This window comes from Macaca fascicularis, chromosome 17 (genome assembly GCF_037993035.2).
Source record: "Macaca fascicularis isolate 582-1 chromosome 17, T2T-MFA8v1.1".
Taxonomy (NCBI): Eukaryota; Metazoa; Chordata; class Mammalia; order Primates; family Cercopithecidae; genus Macaca; species Macaca fascicularis.
The window spans coordinates 39,342,539-39,362,222 of NC_088391.1; the positions used below are offsets into that span (position 1 = coordinate 39,342,539).

The window sequence follows — 19,684 nt, forward strand, 5'->3', positions numbered from 1 at the left end:
CACTTAACTGCTACACCCACCAGATTCCCTATCTATACTGTCAATGCTAATACCCACCTAGTGGGATTGTAGTGAAGATTAAAGGGCCAAATACAGAACTAATAAACAAAGGTAATCAGTATTTATTGGCTGTTTTAACTATATTTGAAAGCCCATGTAGAACACGTTCTGTAATACATAAATAAATAACCTTGTTCAAAAAGTTATTTAACTTTGAGATGGACATTTAGGCTAACTTATCACAGCTGACCCATCCAGAAAGAATTCTATTAAACATTATATTTCTTCAGAAACTATTACAAGACTATTTAGAATCAACACTACTAAATAGTAATGCAGTTCATGAACATTCTTCAAAACAAAATCATCTCTTTAGATCACAGACACAGAACTTTTTGACATTATCTGACATACTTCAAAACACAGTGCTTTGAACTGAGACCAAATTCTTTTGGGAGGGAAATTCCCTAAAGTATGTATATCATACAAAAAACAAACACAAACAAAATCTCTGTGGTCTAAGCAACACACACAAATTATTTCTCATGAAGATGACATGGTTCATCAAACCAGAAATGCAGAGCTCTATTAATTATGATCCCTACATCAGCATGATGGACACCGCTCTGAATGCCATTCTGGGTGCCAGGGGGAGCTTCTTCAACCACCAATGAAATGCTTCCACTCAAAAAGTGACATTATCTCCACTCCCATCTTCACTGGTCCAAGCACATCACTTGGTGACTCCTAACTTGACAGGGGCAGAGATGTGCAATCAGCAGTGCCCAGAAATAGAGAATTGACTACTAAACAATACATCAATGCCACCATACTATCCATGGGGATCTTGGCAGGCCTGCATTGTAGAAAAGGGATGAGTTTAGATCAAAGTGATTATGAAGGAGAGGAGGTTCTGAAATTTTCATAAAAGGAATGCCTACTCTACCATTTGGATACATTGCCTCTAACGTAACTCCCTCTTTAATCAGTAGCATAGATCTTTATCCTCTTGCTGAAGAACTGTTTTATTCCAATATTTGCTAAAAGCTCAGCTGAGGCATGTAGTAATTGAGGGACAGACGAAAAACCATGTTAATTCATCATCACTCTAGATTTTCCACATTATTTATATCCCTCTTGCACCATCAGAAAGTGATATTACAGACCATAGTACATCATCTCTAAGCATAACTACCTTTGATGAACTTAAGAGTAGTTAGAAATGAGTTAAGAGCAAAACTATTTGCCTTCTTCTTTCACAGTAATTTGGTCAAGAAGATAATTCAATACTCCGTATTTAGCTCCTGTAACAGTAATTAAATCTAAAATATTTCTACTCAGAACTTTTGAGACAAGGCTTTGAACTGCTCAGATGGGATAACTGAATTCACTTTACCCACCAGCCTTATTTCCGTTAATATTCTAACCTTCTTTAGGCGTAGCCAAGTATCACAAATACTAGAAATTCAGAGTTACAAAAGAAGAATACATTACCAATTTTTTTTCAAATATGATGTCATTACCTAAATTCCTTAAGTCTTTATTTTTATATTTTAAAAAAGGGACTTTAAAGAGTAGTTTTTCTTCAGTTATGAAAGGTAGAATTTCATTTTAAAACCTTTTCTTATTTGTATTTTCTAATATGCATTATCTTTTGAAGCATTTAATCCCATAATTTACCTAAAGGAGTTATTTGTGAATTTATCATGCATATAATAACAAAATGAAAATAGCAAATAATGAATAATCGGTCTTAAATAAAATGAAATCATTCAAAGAAATATTTCCACTGTCTTTCAATGGTATTGGAATATGATACTTACAAAGGTTCTGGGCAATTTTAGAATCTAGAAACTTAAGTTCTTTAATTTTTTTCTTAATAGATTTCTTCTCTTCCGTATCTTCCTCTTCTCTTCTCTCTGTAAAACCAAGAGTAGGTCCATGTTAGGGGCAGTAATTCATTCAAATACAGAAGTGTAAAAAGTGAACTTTTATCATTAAATAAGCTAAAAAGGATGTAACTCTTCTAAATAAAACTTATAAAAATAAATAAAACAATAGATATCCCAAGACCTGAACTGTTGAAGATAGAAACTGGGAGCTTTTATGTCAGAGAAACTATGGAAAGTAAGTATTTGAAGGTCTAACAGGAAAAGCAACAAAAAAACATGTATACTATGGAAACCAATACCATTGGGTTTAAGAATAACTACAATTAGCTCATTTTAATAGCATACAGGACACAGTTATAAAAATTAATATACCTGCACTCAAGTTGCAAGTATATTAATTGGATTATATTTTTAAATTGGATTATGAAGCTAGCTCTAAGAATGCTAACTAAAACACAGTCATTTTATGTCTAATGTACAATATCATTCTTATTTAAAAACATGGCTATGGAAAATTAAAATAATAGATTTTATTGATTGTGAATGTCAAATCATCTATGCATCCTTGAAATAAATCCCATTTGATCATAGTGTATTATCTTCTTGATGTACTGTTGGATTTGTTTTGCTGCTATTTTGTTGAGGATTTCTGCATCTAAATTCATCAGGAATATTGGTCTAAGTTTTCTTTTTATGTTGGGTCCTTGTCTTGTCTTGGTATCAGTGTCAAGCTGGCCTTGTAGTATGAGTTAGGAAGAATAGTTTGAAAGGAATTGGTGTTAGTTCTTCCTTAAAACCTTGGTAGAATTCAGCAGTGAAGCCATCCAGTCTTGGGCCCTTCTTTGTTGGAAGACTGTTTACTACTGATTCAATTTCCTTACTCATTATTGGTTTGTTCAGGTTTCCTATTGTTTCTGATTCAATCTTGGTAGCTAAGTGTCCAGAAATTTCTTCATTTCTTCTAGGTTTTCCAGTGTGTTGGCAAACATTTGTTCATAATTAGCCTCTAACAATCCTTTTTATTTCTGTGGTATCAGTTGTAGTATCTCCTTTTGTGATTCTGATTTTATTTATTTGGGTTTTCTCTCTTTTTTCTTCTAGCAGTTTATCAATTTAATCTTTTTTTAAAAAAACAACTTTTTATCTCTTAATCTCATATTGTTTGTTTTTTGTTTGTTTGTTTGATTTGAGACAGGGTCTCACTCTGTCACCCAGGCTGGAGTGCAGCAGCATGATCAGAGTTCACTGTAACCTTGACTTCTCAGGCTCAATTGATCCTCCCACCTCCGCCTCCTGTGTAGCTGGGACTACAGATGTGTGCCACCACATTCAGCTAATTTCTTTTTATTTTTCATAGAGACAGAGTCCCACTATGTTGCCCAGGCCAGTCTTGAACTCCTGTCCTCAAGTGCTCCTGCCCTCAAGTGATCCTCCCACCTCAGCCTCCCAAAGTGCTGAGATTACAGGTGTGAGCCACCTCACACAGCAATGTGTCTTCTTTTTTTTGTCTCTATTTCATTTAGTTCTGCTCTGAACTTTATTATTTGTTTCCTTCTACTAACTTTGGGTTTGGTTTGTTCTTTTCCTAGTTCCTTAAAATACATCACTAAGTTCTTGAATTGCAATCTATTTTTTTATGTAGGTATTTTTTGCTACAAAATTCCCTCCTAGTACTGTTTGTGCTATATTCCAAAGGTTTTGGTATATTTTGTTTCTACTTTAACTCATTTCAGAAATATTTTTTATTTTCTTAATTTCTTCGTGACTTATTGTACATTACAGAAGCAAGCTGTTTAATTTCCATATTATTTGAAAAGTTCCCAAAGTTCCTGTTATTGATTTCTAGTGTTACTCCATTGTGAGCTACAAAAGTACTTAATATAATTTTGATTTTTGAAAATTTGTTGAAACTTGTTTTCTGGCCTAACAAATGGTCTATTCTGGAGAGTGTTCCATGCACTGAAGAGAAGATGTGCGTTGTGCACCTACTGGATGCTATGTTCTAAAATGTCTATTAGATCCATTTGGTCTACAGTGCAGTTTCAGATAGATATTTATTTGACAATTTTCTAGCTAGATGGTCTGACAAATGCTGAAAGTTAAATTCTCCAACTACAACTATATTGGAGTGTCTCTCTCCTTGTAGATATCTGCTTTAAACATCTGGGTGTTCTGGCATTGGGCATGCATACATTTAAAACTGTTATATTCTCATGCTGAATTGGTCCCTTTATTTATATAATGATCTTGTCTCTTTTTATCTTTTTTGACAAAATCTATTTTGACTGATACAAGTGTAGTTTATTCCTGCACACTTTTGCTTTTCATTTATATACAATACATTGTTTTCAATCCCTTCGCTTTCAGTCACTGTGTATCTTTACAGGTGAAGTGAGTTATTGTAGGCAGCATATTTTTTAATTCATTCAGCCAGTCTATAACTTTTAATTAGATAATTTACACTACTTATAATCAAGGTCATTACTAATGGGTGAGCACTTAACGCCTGTCATTTTGTTGATCATTTTCTGATTGTTTTGTATATGCTTTGTTCCTCTCTTCCTCTGTTTATCTTTGCAGTTTGGTGGGTTTCTGTAGTAACAATATTTGCGTCCTTTCTCATTTGTGTATCTGCTCTATAGGGAGTTTTACACTTTTATGTGTTTTAACAGTGGTAGATACAGCTTTCTTTGCTTCCAGATATATGACTCTCTTAAGCAAGGAGTCTAGTGGTGATGAATTTCTTCAGTGTTTGCTTGGCTGGGAAAGACTATTTCTCCCTCATCTCTGAAGAATAGCTATACTGAGTAAAGTATTCTTATCTTACAGTTCTTTTCTTTAAGCATTTTGTATGTATCATCCAATTCTCTCCCAGCCTGTAAGTTTTCTGCTAAAAAAACTGATGTTAGTATGATGGGGATTCCCTTACATGTGACTTGACACTTTTCTTTTGCTATTTTTATAATGCATTATTTGCCGTTGACTTTTGAAAATTTGAATATAATATGTCTCACAGAAGACTTTTTGAGTTGAATCTATTTGGGAATCTTTGAGCTTCGTGTATCTGGATGTCTATTTCTTTCCCAAGACTTAGAAAGTTTTCAGCTATTATTTCATTAAATAGGTTGTCTAGGCCTTTTTCCATCTCTTCTCCTTCCAGTAATCCCAAAACACAAATATATATTTGCTTAATTGTGTCCCCCATGTCACATGTCACACAGACTTTCTTAAATCCTTTTCTCTATTTTTCTTTCTTTTCTTTTTTTTTGGTTTGTCTGGGTTATTTCAAAAGACCTTATTTCCAAACTCAGAAATTACTTCTTTTCGTTGCCTAGTCTACTGATAAAGATCTTGGTTGTATTTTTTATTTCCTTTATTGAATTCTTCAATTCAAGAATTTCTATTTGGCTCTTTTTTTTATATCTATCTCTTTGTTGAATTTCTCATTCTAATCAATTGTTTTCCTGATTTCTTTATATTGTCTACTTGTGTTCTCTGTGTTTCATGGAGTTCTGTAATGATCATTATTTTGAATTCCCTTTCAGGTCTTTTATAAATTTCTTGTTATTTGGGGTGTGCTGCAGGAGAATTACTATGTTCCTTTGAGGTATCATGTTTCTTTTCTTTTTCATGTTTTTTTGTGTCCCTATAGTGATATCCGTGCACCTCCTATAATAATGACTTCTAATTTTATAGAGTAGATTTATAGCATCAATTTAGTAGAGTGTTTGGAGTTTTGGGTGGGAGCAGCCACATAGTCTCTGTGTGATTTATTCAGCTATAATCATCAGCTGTGTCTGAGATTTCCTCAGTGGCTTAGGCTGCAGTTGTTTGTGGAGGCTTTGGTATGACTTTCCTAGTGATGAAGATGAAGAGCCAGACCCAAAGTGGGTCTGTCCTTGAGCCCAGGTGGCATGTATATGGATACCAGCAGGCTTTAGTCACATCAGTCCTTAATTCCCTGGGCAGCAAACATAGGTTCTGGGAAGACCAGTCCTTGGGCCCCTGGGGGTTGTACTTAGGCACTGGCAATAACAGTCAGGTGGCACATGTGATCGTATGGCAGTCCCACAGTGGAGGTGGCAAGGTCGCTATTGGACAAAATTGGGAACTTGATAAGAAAGAAGAGTGTAGCAATGTGTTTTGGTAGATATGTAAATCACTAAAGGTAAAGTTCAAAATCTGAAATGCTCCAAAATCTGAAACTTTGAGCATCAAGATGGCACTCAAAGGTTATGTTCAAAGGAAATGTTCATTGGAGCATTTCAGATTAGAGAGATTTGGATTAGAGGTGCTCAACCAGTAAGTATTATACAAACATTCCAAAATCTAAAATACAAAACACTTCTGGTCTGAAGCATTTCAGATAGGGGATATTCAACCTGTATATTACAATTACATATTTTGGTACATAGCATGAGGTAAGAATCAAATTTTCCATTTTCCAAAACATTTGATATTTCTCTGTCATTTTATATAACTAACCATCTTTCTCAACTGATTTTAAGTTACACTTTGATCATATACTTAGTGTCTAGATATGTTATTTCTATTTTTCTGGGCTACTAGTTCTGCTCTATTATTCCCTGTGCTACTGTTAACACTGCTATCACCCTGTCTTACGTACTATAGATTTATGATACATTTTATTCATTGGCTGTTCAAATTATTTTTCTCCATATCTAAATTTTGTTCATTTTTTTGTTTGCTTTTTTGAGATGGAGTCTTGTTCTGTCGCCCACGCCAGAGTGCAGTGGTGCGATCTCGGCTCACTGCAACCTCTGCCTCCCAGGTTCACGCGATTCTCCTGCCTCAGCCTCCTGAGTAGCTGGGACTACAGGCGCATGCCACTATGCCCAGCTAATTTTTGTATTTTTTTTTAAATAGAGACGGGGTTTCACCAGTTGGCCAGGTTAGTCTCGAACTCCTGGCCTCAAGTGATCCACCTGCCTCGGCCTCCCAAAGTGTTGGGATTACAGGTGTGAGCCACCGCGCCCGGCCCTCATTTATTTTTCCACATGAACTTTAGAGCAACCCAAAAGATCTAAAAATAAAATCCATTTAAATTGTATTTGAATTGCAAGGCAATTGTAAATAGATTCTGAGAGATTTGATATCTTGACAATTTCCGAACTTCCTTATCATAAACACGGCATGTGTTTATAATTATTCAACTTAGCACATTGTTCTTCATGCATGACCTGTATATTTTTTGGTAAGTGTTAGGTATCAAAAGGACATTTAATTTATAGTCCTAGGTATTATGTAGAAACTTTGCCTAATTTTGCATACACATTTTATAATCAGGATTTTACTTATTTTGTCTTTCATTCAGATAAAAAAAATGTATTAAGCAACTAAAAGAGACTGTGTTAGGCAACAAAGATACAATGCTAGACAAGATAGAGAAATTCCTTGCCTCAAAGAATTTAAGGTCTAATTGAAGTGACTATAAAATAAATGACAATTATAATACGTAGATGTATTAGTGATGTTATAGTGAGAACTACACAAGAATAAAGAAGAGCACCCTAAACATACTTGTCAAAAATAGTCCTTTTAGGTTAAATACCTAAGCAAAGCTTGAAAGGAAAAAGGAGTCAGCCAGGTAAGAAGGTGGGGATATGTGGCAAAGACACAATAATAGAAGGATAGTATTTGAAGGTGTAAAGGTGCAAACTCTAAAGGCACTGAAAGATGTGAGGATAATAAGAACAGAAAATATAAACAGAAATAAATGACACCAGAAATGAGTCAGGTACCAGATAACACAAGATATTTTAAGCCAGAATAAGACACTTGGATTTTATTCTCACAGTAATGAGGAGCCACTGAAGATTTAAGCACATGAGACATCAGGAGAACTACATTTTAGGAAAAACTCAGGCTAAAGAAGGTAGTTTAGAAGAATGGCAAAAATGACAATAGAAGGGCAAGACCGAAGGAAGTTGACAGTAATCTAAAAGAAAGTAAAGGGTACCTTCACCAAGGGCAGTAACAACAGGGGGAGTGTGGATAAGTTCCAAAAGTAGATTCAATAGTGGGAAATAGACTAATTATTGATCTAGCCCAAATTTGTCTCTTGAACTCCAGACTTGAACAACCAACTACTCTCTCTTAATATCTTTATTTGGATGTCTAATGAGCAACTATACTTAACATACCCAAAAGCAAACTCCTGACATATACGTGCCTACCTCCATACCTGCTCTCCTAACTATTTTCTTCAGCTTAAAAAAATGGGAATGTTCTTTTTGCTATTTTCAAGTCCAACACTTGAATTTTTGCTACTATTCCCCTCACAATAATATCCAATCCATCAGTGAATCTAGTCGATTCTAACTCCAAAATATTCACTAAAGTAATCACTCCTCACCATCGCCCTAGTACGATTTCTTTTAGTGGCTAACATCTTTTTTCATCTGGACCACAACTTGTTTCTAACTAATCTCCTTGCTTTCAGGCTTAACCAGCTGTAGTCTCTCCACTACAGTGCAGCAAATGAACCCTGCTAAAACTTATTGGTAAAGCCTTTCCTTACTGCCTTATATAGAAAGCAAACTCTTCACCTGGAGTTCCGTATCAACATTGCTCTGCCTTTTTTCTCCTTCAAAGCACTTACTCCTTACGTATCATAAATTTGATATTGTCCCACTTCCTCCATTAGAAAATAAGACCCTTAGAGGCAGAAACTTTGATTGCCACTATATTCTTAGCACCAAGATTAAAGCCTGGAACACATCAGGTACTCAACAAATATCTTTTGGATGGACATATATATGGTCACTTGTGTGTATGTATGTATGTATGAATCGGCAGAGTAAAAGAGAATAAAAAGAGGATACTCAGGCTTAAGCTATCAGATAGATGATAATGATGATGTTTATTTAGATAAACGATGGTGATGTTTATTTAATTCAGCAACAAATGAGGAACAGGTTTGGACACTAGTCCAGTTTAAAACATGTTCAGTTACAGAAGCTCTTCTATATCCACATAGTCATGTACAAGAGGCAGCTGGACATACAGATAAGGAGAAGAGAAAATGGGAATGATGATACAGGTATCAGTCCTAGTAACTACTCCATTGACTGTCACAGGTTTTCCAGGTACCATATAACGACACTTTCATCTCCTTATTCCCAGAATTTAAACTTTGTTTCTGGTCTTGTTGTATTAGTTAAAATTTTCAGATGAAGGCTAATAAAAAAGTTACTAGGATTCTCTTCCTTAACCTGACCAAATAGCAATCCTCAACTTCTCAGAAAATATATACGTTTTATTTTCTTGTCTTTATTCTTAAGAGTAGACTGTAACTTTTTTAAATGTTTATTTTTCTTATCATTATCAGTATCCTTTTACATTCTGAAACATTTCGTAGTCTACCTAAAGAAAAATGTTAAAGACACAAGTAACTGTAAATTTTAAATCACATTTTCTGAACACCTATTAAGTACTGCACTGAATGCTTTCTGTTTCTGTTTCCTATATAATTCTCATTATAGTCATCCTAATACTACTACTACTATCATTGTCATCATCATCATCACAATAAGAAAAAATAATGCTTAGGTTAATTTTAAGCAACAAATCTGATAAAAGAATGATGACCACCTGACTTGGACTCCAATATTCTTTTCACTATCTATGAAGTACATTAGGTGTCACAGTTTAAAAAAAAAAAATACAAGCAACCTTCACCGTTTCAACCTCCAAATAAGACACTGACATAATTTAACCAATTCTACCTTTTGAAAATAAAAATGACAAATTAGACTCTTACTGAATTTAATGTATCAGGATACTCAGGATGGTGAGTATATACCCAGTAAGATAATGCTCTTCTCCCATCTTCACTGCTATCATATAGTCATAGGATTGTTGGGACAAAGGATCAATGGAACTTAGAGAGTGAGAATATGGACAAAGGGATACAAAGCAGCAGAATTGCCTAAGAGAGAAGACAATAGAAATTTTAAAACCAAAAGAGAAATACTTTTTTGTTGATATGAAGCCAGATAATGAGTCTATTATCCAAAAAGATTGATTTGGAAAAATCTTTCATATTAAGAGATAACAAGAGGGGTTTTTTTTGTTTGTTTGTTTTTTTATTTTTTAATGCAATCAGGGCTGCATCAGTGGAAAACCAGCAAAAATGTTTTATGCAAAGATCACTGATAACCTAATGTTGGCAACAATAAGGATGAATTAACAACGAATGAGAATAAAGGAGGACATTTAGTGAGAATAAAGTTTTTATACAGGATACTATTTCCGTTAGTCATGCTGGCAAAACCTCTGGTAAAATACTAGCATGCCTGGAGGAAGGGCAAGGTCCTCCTTCAGAGAACTCAGGCCTGGTATCCTGCAGCAGGTTCTACATCCCAGCCCACCACATACTAGTCACTAAACCTCATTATGGCTGTGATTCCTCATCTATGATATAGGGACACTGTCCCTCTATGAGTAGTTATGAACATGAAGTGAGATGATAAATACCTTCATGTAACCCTCCCCCTGTGGTGACAAAGAAGAGTACAATCAGAGTCCATAAACACAATTTAGCATTCAAGAGTAAAGCACACTTTAGGCTCAAACCCATGAATCGGTGGAGCTATTCTTCTAAAGCCAGTTCAAAATACATTTACTCTGAAATACTAGATTTTCTCAAATATAACATGAAACTCTGAATCATAAAGTCAGATTATTAGTGCCATCTATACTTGCGATCTAGCTTTGTTGCCATTAGAGTTCTGTGTTTAATCTTACTTCCTAGAGATGCTGTGTAACGCTCCATTTTTCCAAGAGAAGATTAATACTGTTCAAAAACTGTTCTGATCACTAACACAGCATATGCCGCATTTTATAAGGGTTTTATGTCAGAATGAAGTCAAAGATGACAAAAGTTTCTATGTTGCCAAGAGCCATGAACTGAAAAAGTCTCTTTTAATTACATTTTCACTTCATTCTTTTTCTATTTTCAAAGTTTCAAAAATAGTTGCAAAATTATATAAAGAATATCCTTTCAAAATCTTTTCTTTCATACTAAACTTTCCATTTAAAAAATCATAATTCCATGTCACATGGTTATACATATTAGTACATAATCAGATTGATTAATCTGCTAATCAGATTGATTAAAAATATAGCTTTCTAGGAGTAAGACTCCATATAAATGTTATCATACATTATTTCACCATTGCAAAAGAAAAAACACCTCAGAATACGCAGTTTTAAATGTTTTAGTAGTCAGTGTAGGCATAAAAGGTAATAAAAAACACCTTTCTCTTTCTGTAACTGAGTATTTTAAATCAGCAAATGTTACTAATAAGTGTTTATTCTGCTTTTCTTGGTGCTCCCTGGTTAAATGTATCTTATGACAATATGCATTTAAAATATTAAGCATTTTAAGCTTTTTTTCTGGTATGTCTTTAGCACAGATATTATTAAATTTTACATGTTAATGTTTATAATAAATTACCTTTTTAAATAGACTGTAATTACACTAGCCTTAAGAGGATGAAAATAAGTATATCTGATTAAATAAGCAGGCATTCTTCTCTATGACATAGAGAGAAGTCAATAAATTCAACTCAACTAAAAAAATAAAGTAAGCAAAATAATTTGTCTAGAAAATGAAAAACACCAGTCCCTAACAGTCTTCAAATGGGGAGACATCTATGAAATATTTGCATAATCGCTGTTATTTTTCTTTGCTTTCTAACTCATAAGATTCTAAGAGGCTGATAAAGAGTATCAAAATTTAAAAGATACAAATTTTTTAACCAGAACAGCCCTTCAGTACGGACTTTAATCACTTCATTCTATAAATCAGGAAACCTAAGCACAGAGAATATAAGTTACTTGCTGAAGGTGGCACAAGGCTTGGCTATGAGCAGTCCTGAGACCAGGAACTGACCACCACACAGCAAGCCTAGAGCATTCTCTGGGACAGGGAATCTGCATGAGGAAAGCAGTCTGCAACCAAGCACATTAGTAAGGATAACTCCCTACACTTCGCATTTAACTTGATCCCAATTTTCCCTTCCTGTACATGTTCACCAGAACAGTTAGTGGGAAACTGAATAGGCCTGAGGGAGGGAAGAGAAATGTTTAGTCTCCAGAACACAATGAACAGGATTTAAAGCTTTGGGAAATAACTATATAGTTGACTCTTGAACAACACATGCTTGCACTGCACAGGTACACTTATAAGCAGGTATTTTTCAATAAATGTAGTCAGCTTTCCATACTGGCAGATTCCTATTTGCAATCAAGCACAGACTGAAACTACAGTATTCTCAAGAAGCAAAGCCCATGGATATTGAAGGTCAACTGCAGGCTGGGCAGAATCAACTTTAGGACTTGAGTATGTGTGGATTTTAGTATTTGTTGGGTTCCTGGAAATAATCCCCTGCAAATACAGAAGGAAGATTCTACTTCCAAAGGAAAAGTCAAGAATTTGCCTATCACTGCCTCTCAAGTAGTAGGTAACTTTGGATAGGGTTCAGTTATTCAGCCATATAGTAAATGGAATACACCTGATAATCTGAAACTTGAAGGTCAGAAATGGAGAATAGGCAAATGACTGAGAAAAAAACTAAATTTCTGAGAGTTAACAACATTGGTGGTTGATAGGACAATATGGTTTCAAAGAAGGTTTAGGTAGCTCAAAAGCAAATGATTCAGAATACATAGGGAAAAAAGTGAAAAAATTTGGAATGTTTTTGTGAGTTGGCAATAGACCCTTGGGAAAACATCGAAGTAAATGCTTTGGTATTGAAAACCACATTGTATAAATCACTTTAGTCATATCTGGCCTCTCAAACCAAGTTTTAATATTTCTAGGCACATAAATAAATGGGTATGTACCTAAAAACATATAATCAGTGGAGAAACAGGCTATTTTTCTATTCAAATACTAATATATGACTGCCATAACAAATCAGTGTATTTTACTAGCAAAAAGAAGTCTGTTTGACAATTCAAGGCTAATAATTATATAATATAGAGAAAGAGTAGCTGAAGCCCTAAATAAAATTTTGTGAAACAGATTATTTCAACTGTAGCAATCATCAAAAATGTAGCAGATAAATGTATATTTCTCTTTCTGTGACATTCTGTTTCAGCAGACAAAGTCACAAAACAAATAGTCTTTTCTCTACAACTCAAGTCCTATATGCACAGGAATAAGAACCTCACTACTTAATAAACCCTTCATTATGGGTATATCTAGATTTTTTTAACCACAGTTATATGTACAAAAGAACTGTTAAAGTATTGGGAAATATTCTGTTAAAAAAACTTAAAGTATATACCTCAAAACAATAACGATTTTTACAAAGATGACCTAAAGAATGCTTCCCCTACCTCTTTATTCCTATAAGAAATTAAAAATCAAATATTTCATAAAAACTGTTTAATATCCAAGGATCTTCTAAATTAGCAACTTTGCTCATCTCAAAAGTATGAACCCTACAAAAAGAACCATTTTATTGAAGTTTCCTTGGGTATAATCTTCCCCTCATAACGAAAGATTTAACTAGCAGAAAAACAAGAGTTCAAATCATATAAAATATTAACACCATTCAAATTTGCAGATGAAACAACTTTTTAAATTCACAAGCTGTAGATTAGGGAGAAAAGTAATCCTGAAAAGTTAAGCCTATTTATCACATATATCTTAGTGTTAATTGGGTTCATTGCAATTTGAGATGAGCTCTGACCGAATGGATCTAAGGACTAAGAGAAGTAAAAGATATCAGGAAAGAGAGTTAAAAACCCGACTGAAAGAAAACTGAATCCTGTTCTAACGTGATCTCTCTTGGCTCGTCACAACTTCTCAAGAAAACATCCCTAAATTTTCATGTGTCCTCACACTCTCCCCACCATAAGAAATACTTCTAGTATCTGGCCCCTGTGAATTCTTCTTGAATGCTGGTGTTTCCCAATCATGGAACAACACATGTACATTCATAAAAAATAATTTTTCCAGCCGGGTGCGACGGTTCACGCCTGTAATCCCAGCACTTTGGGAGGCTGAGGCGGGCAGATCACGAGGTCAGGAGATCGAGACCATCCTGGCTAACACGGTGTAACCCCGTCTTTACTAAAAATACAAAAAATTAGCTGGGCATGGTGGCGGGCGCCTGTAGTCTCAGCTACTTCGGAGGCTGAGGCAGGAGAATGGCGTGAACCCAGAAGGTGGAGCTTGCAGTGAGCCGAGATCACGCCAATGCACTCCAGCCTGGGCAACAGAGAGAGACTCCGTCTCAAAATAAATAAATAAATAAATAAATAAATAATATTTTTTCCACTATTTTTACGTATAACATTCTCTCATATGTTCTCTGATGGTATCAGAAGGTAGAAATATATCTCTGCTAAAATAAATTACAAAGCCAACTCTGAAAGTTAATGTATGACATCCAAAGGCATATACAAGAGAAAGTACAAGAGAGGAGAACAGTCATGAATGAGAACTCAGTGTACATTCCTAATTTAGAAGAATTAAATCCAAATGATAACACAGGTAATTCAAGATTTCTAGCATGGTGTTGAATGGAAAGAGTTGATAAACCAACTTACTAGTATTTGTACAAACAATGCTAAGCAACTTGAGAATAGAAAAAGTAACAGTACATTATATTAACCAACAGATAAAAAGGAATGCCATATTAAATCATGGGCAGACCATCCTGGTGTATTCCTGGGGAAAACAGAACACAATCATCAAAACAGCCAGAGTGGCCAGGTGCGGTGGTCTGTAATGCCAGCACTTTGGGAGGCCGAGGCGGGCGGATCACGAGGTCAGGAGATCGAGGCCATCCTGGCTAACATGGTGAAACTCCGTCTCTACTAAAAATACAAAAACAATTAGCCAGGCGTGGTGGCGGGGACCTGTACTCCCAGCTACTAGGGAGGCTGAGGCAGGAGAACGGTGTGAACCTGGGAGACCGAGCTTGCAGTGAGCTGAGATCGCGCCACTGCACTCCAGCCTGGGAAACACAGCAAGACTCCATCTCAAAAAAAATTTAAAAAAATTTTTAAAAACCAGCCAGAGTGATTATCCAAAACTTGATAGAAGAGAAGTGATCTGACACAAAAATGACCATTATTCCAAAATACTGAAAAAGAATTACACCGATAGCAAAATGGTCAAGCTTAAGTAGTAGAATTTTACAATAAACTCACTTCTATATTTGATGACGGACTGCCCATAATTTTGTGATCCTGTATTGGGAGACAGGGAAGGTTGGGGAGGGGACGGGAAGCAAAAAAAGAAAGAAAGAAAATGCTTTATTCTGTGGGGCATAGGGTGTGAGTGTGCCAGGGTAGAAAAAAGGTAGGCAAGGTAGAGATAATACCTAGGTATTTGTTCAACTGAACTCAACTTTTATTATCTAGACTTTCTGATATGTAGTTATCCTCTTTCTGCTTTTATGTTCTCGTTTTTGATAGCTCAGTTGGGAATTCAAGTCACTTGCCCAGTTTCTCAGTTACTGAATCGTTATTCCTGTGCTCTAAGAATAATGCTCCAGTTAGCATTCCAGATTATTCTGGTCTCCAATTAGTCTAGCTAATTGGAGTTCCATTATTTGCCTGATCTGTGTTCTAGAATCAACTATTCTGTGCTAGTTTCCGTCCCCACAATCTCCAGAATTTGGAATTTTTGTTAATCTGGGCTGTTAAAATTTGTAGTTCTATGTTATCTTACCTTCTGGCTGGAGCTTGTGTTGTGTACATCCTATATAGCTACTTATAACACCCGGCTTACAGTGGCACAAGCCTGTAATCCCAGCACTTTAGGAGGCCAAGGCTGGATTACTATTCGAGGCCAGGATTTCAAGACCAGCCTGGACAACAAAATGAGTACTCATCTCTACAAAAAACATAAAAATTAGCTGGGCATAGTGGTATGCACCTGTAGTGCTAGCTACTCAGGAGGATGAAGTGGGAGGATCATTTGCGCCCAGGAGTTTGAGGCTGCAGTGAGCTAAGATCATGCCACTGCATTCCAGCCTAGGCAACAGTGGCAGATCTTGTTTTGAAAAACAAAACAAAAAATTTTTAATAAAATGTTCAGCTCACATACAGACCTCTTTTCCACCGTACCATCGAACTGCAACCCAAATGTTCCATATACACTTCCCTAGTAGTATAAGGAGGAGAGGTTAAAGGAAGACTAGCAGGATTCATTTTATATTGTGATTAGAAAATGATATTTAAAAAAATAATCTCCCTATGAGAGAGTAGAGAATAGGGAGTCAGTATTCAATGGGTACAGAGTATCAACTGGAGAAGATGAGAAGTTCTAAAGACGGATGGTACTGATGGATACACAGCATTAGTGTTGCTAATGCCACAGAACTGTACACTTAAACATGGTTAAAATGGTAATATTTTGTTATGTATACTTATCCACAACATTTAAAAATAGAAAAAAATTCTTTATGAGGCTTGATTTCAAATCACTCATTTTAATTTGACCTCTTGATTTGAAAATTTATGTAGGAATGATGTAGTCAATATTTTGCTTTGTCAAATGAAGAACAAAATCTAAGTGGCTATAAAATTAATCAGACCAAACTGGGATCATTTAAAATGTATATGTTCTTTCTCAAGAGCTGTTCAAAGGCAAAGTTGGTCCTTATTCACTGCACACCTCAAACTTATACATTGGTTTGACTATTTACATGATGGTATAGATACTGCTGTTACAAAATAATGATTCCTCTTCTACCTTTCACCCGGATTTCCTCTCCAAATTGTACAAAGAATTTCATTATTGGGCAATTCCATGTTTCAAGAACCTAATCACATTCCTATTTCCTTGAATACCCAGCTCTTAGATTTCTAAGCTTGTAGTAGCCCATATCAATTACTCTGTCATTAAAGGTGCATAGTGATAAAGCCAGGGCAGACTTTTACACAAAAGGAAGATCTTCATCTTTTCCTACACAGAAACTGACTCTCTTCAGCTTCTTGTTCTTTTTCGCATAAAGACAGGTGGCACATGGATAATGTATAGAATTAGATTTTGGAAAGAAAACCCCAGCCATCCTTATACTTCAAAGCCTCAAAACATTTACCCAGGACCAGAGACCAGCAAGATGTATCTGGAATATTCAGACAAAAGTCAAGTTAACAATGAAATGGCTCTTTATCTAGGTTTGTTGTGGATCCCTGTATATACATATTGACTTATATTAACTAAGGCAAAGTCACCTTTTTATTTTCTAGTTAAACAATACATATGTATATGTATATACAGACAGAATGAGATGTGTGTGTGTGTGTGTGTGTGTGTGTGTGTGTGTGTGTGTATCTCACCAAGGAATCCCACAAGAAAAATGGAGAGCTAAGCCAAGTCAGGACTCAGAAATCCCTGGATGGTTTATAATCCTCCAAGCCCCAACAAAAACTCCAAAGAATATAAAATAAGCAATACTTTCATCCCCTTGCCAATGTCCATATTTGAAGTTAGGCTACTTATAAAATCAAAATCTCCCAATATTTTCGAGCCTGCCCCCACCCCCCTAAACAATCTTACTTTCAGCGTAACAACCAAATCTGCTATTAAGAAGAACGTACTTAACAGAGCTGTATTATGAAATGGGGAGCGAGGTAATTTTTCATTAATGGGAATGCAGTGGCTTAAATTGTATTAGAAATCTCACTTTAAACTCAATTACTTCACAATTACGTTTGGCCACCTGACATGTGGGCAGAGAAGAATTAACATCTTAGTGAAGAAGAATCTTTACAAGAACTGAAATATCCCTCACTGTAAACTCCCCAACCTAACTAATTAAAAACTATCTTTAACTTTAAATGCCTCATGAAAATGTCAGACAGTAAAAGTTATTGTTCGAAAGACATACACCAAAAAGCCAACGAGAACAGAAACACAATACTAAACAGAACACCTCTGACATCCAGGAACACCTATTAATTGGGACTCTCTGGCTCATGTCAAAATTTCTAATCTCTAAAATGTTTTAATAAATCATATTCATATTCTTAAGACTATTTTACTTTATGTTGGAAACATCAAATCTGTATTTCATATAATTTCTTGAATTTCTGAAAGATTCAAATCCTTTTTTTCCCAATTAAAATGGACCGTGGAATATCATCTAATAAAAAAAAAATGTATCATTTTCCAATAAGAAAACTAACCCATAAGAGGCTAAGGGTCTGGCAAACGAAAATGAGGACTCTGGATACTCATTCTTGTGCTTATGCCATCCTGGCCATCCAAAGCCTATCTAGCCCATCAGCAGAAACTGCAAATGTGATGACAAAAGAACTAAATGGAATTAAAAGCAGAATGACTAAGATTCATTCTACCCTGCAGAGAAAGTGGAGCCAGATAATAATTGGAGATGATAACTGGAGATTAATATTTTTCTTTTCTGAAATTTGTCCCATAGCCTTGCCATTTCAGGATCAATGGCACTTATTTCCTCTGGGGAGAAAAGATAAACCTTAGAATAAGAGGTCATTCTTCAGCACTGAGTGTAAAATTAGATTTCTGTTAATATCTACAGTGAGACAATAGTCTTGAAAGCTATGTGGTTCAATTGCAAAAGCTGGGTGCTTACAGGAAAAAAAAAAAAACTTAATGCAGTCACAAAACATTCCTTTAACTATATAAAACAGAACAGGGCGCTACTATAAGCAGTGGCTATGAAGGATGCAGCATATGAGAAAAGGACAGAGTGTCAGACATAGGGAAGACACAAAAGCCCTTCCTAGACCAAGGGAGAACTTGCAGGGGATCAGAAGGGCAAGATCAGAATTCAGATACACCTCTGGAGGGTGTGCTCTCTTCCTCCTCCCTTATGGTGCAGGGCTGGAGGAGAGCCACCTGGGGAGTAACAGACGACTAAAGAGATATTGGAGACCCCAGAGCAGAGGGTATTTGTGGCCAGCTTCCTGTCTGGACCTCCACAGGAAGACCATCTCACAGTAGCCTCTACCAATATGGGGCAAGCACTAGAGAACAAAAATAGTGCATAGTATGTTTAGACAAGTGTGCTTGTGACAACATCTTGCTTTGTAAGTGGTTAATGGGAGATGTAAAAGCACTAAAAGAGTCAGCAGACATGTTTTCAAAAAATATTTACTACATCTCACTAGATTCTTCAAGTAACAACTGAAAAATTCTCATTGGATATAAAATCCCCTGCAACTCAATTAGGAAAAAAATCTATACTAGAAGCAAATATTAGATTTCAAATTTCAAAAAATAAGGCAGTGAGAAGGACAGTAGAAAAATATCTATTTCTTCCCAATATGTACATGCAAAGGCCCAAAGGGATTATAACACATAAAACACGTATTTCTATTGAGCTATATAATACCTTATCTCAAATTATCAAATTTAACATCTTACCCCCAAACTTAGTTCTTTTGGCTTAGTTTCTCAAATGCTCATAATTATTTCTCAGCTTTTCATAAGCTGCTCCTTTTAAGCCTGAAGAAGGTATATATGATTTTTCACTTCATCAATTACTTCCATCCTCACATTTGAGCAAATATTCTTCAGGATAACCATTACACAGATTTCCTTCATTACAAACAAGTATCCCTTTTGATCACAGGCACCCTTTGGAATAATTAACTATCAAATATATTGCTTTCTGAACGGAGTTTATTGAATTAATGGAACCCTGCGTATGTAATATACTTGACAAAAATTTCTTTCACTTTGAAAAGCTAAGGTCATTTCTAAGCTGTAACTTCAAAAATAAAACAAATAGTCAGATCTTGCAACAATTTTTTTA

At 35.4% G+C, this 19,684-nt stretch overlaps 1 protein-coding gene across 2 annotated transcripts in view; it reads right to left on the reverse strand.

Annotated features, from left to right (window-relative positions):
• The window catches only part of DIAPH3 (diaphanous related formin 3), a 494,792-nt gene that overhangs the window by 255,450 nt on the left and 219,658 nt on the right, over window positions 1-19,684 (reverse strand). For both annotated transcript variants that reach the window (XM_065533305.1, XM_065533304.1), the window contains one exon: window positions 1,824-1,919. In XM_065533305.1, the coding sequence (XP_065389377.1) occupies window positions 1,824-1,919 (96 nt within the window). The remainder of the gene's footprint in view (window positions 1-1,823; window positions 1,920-19,684) is intronic.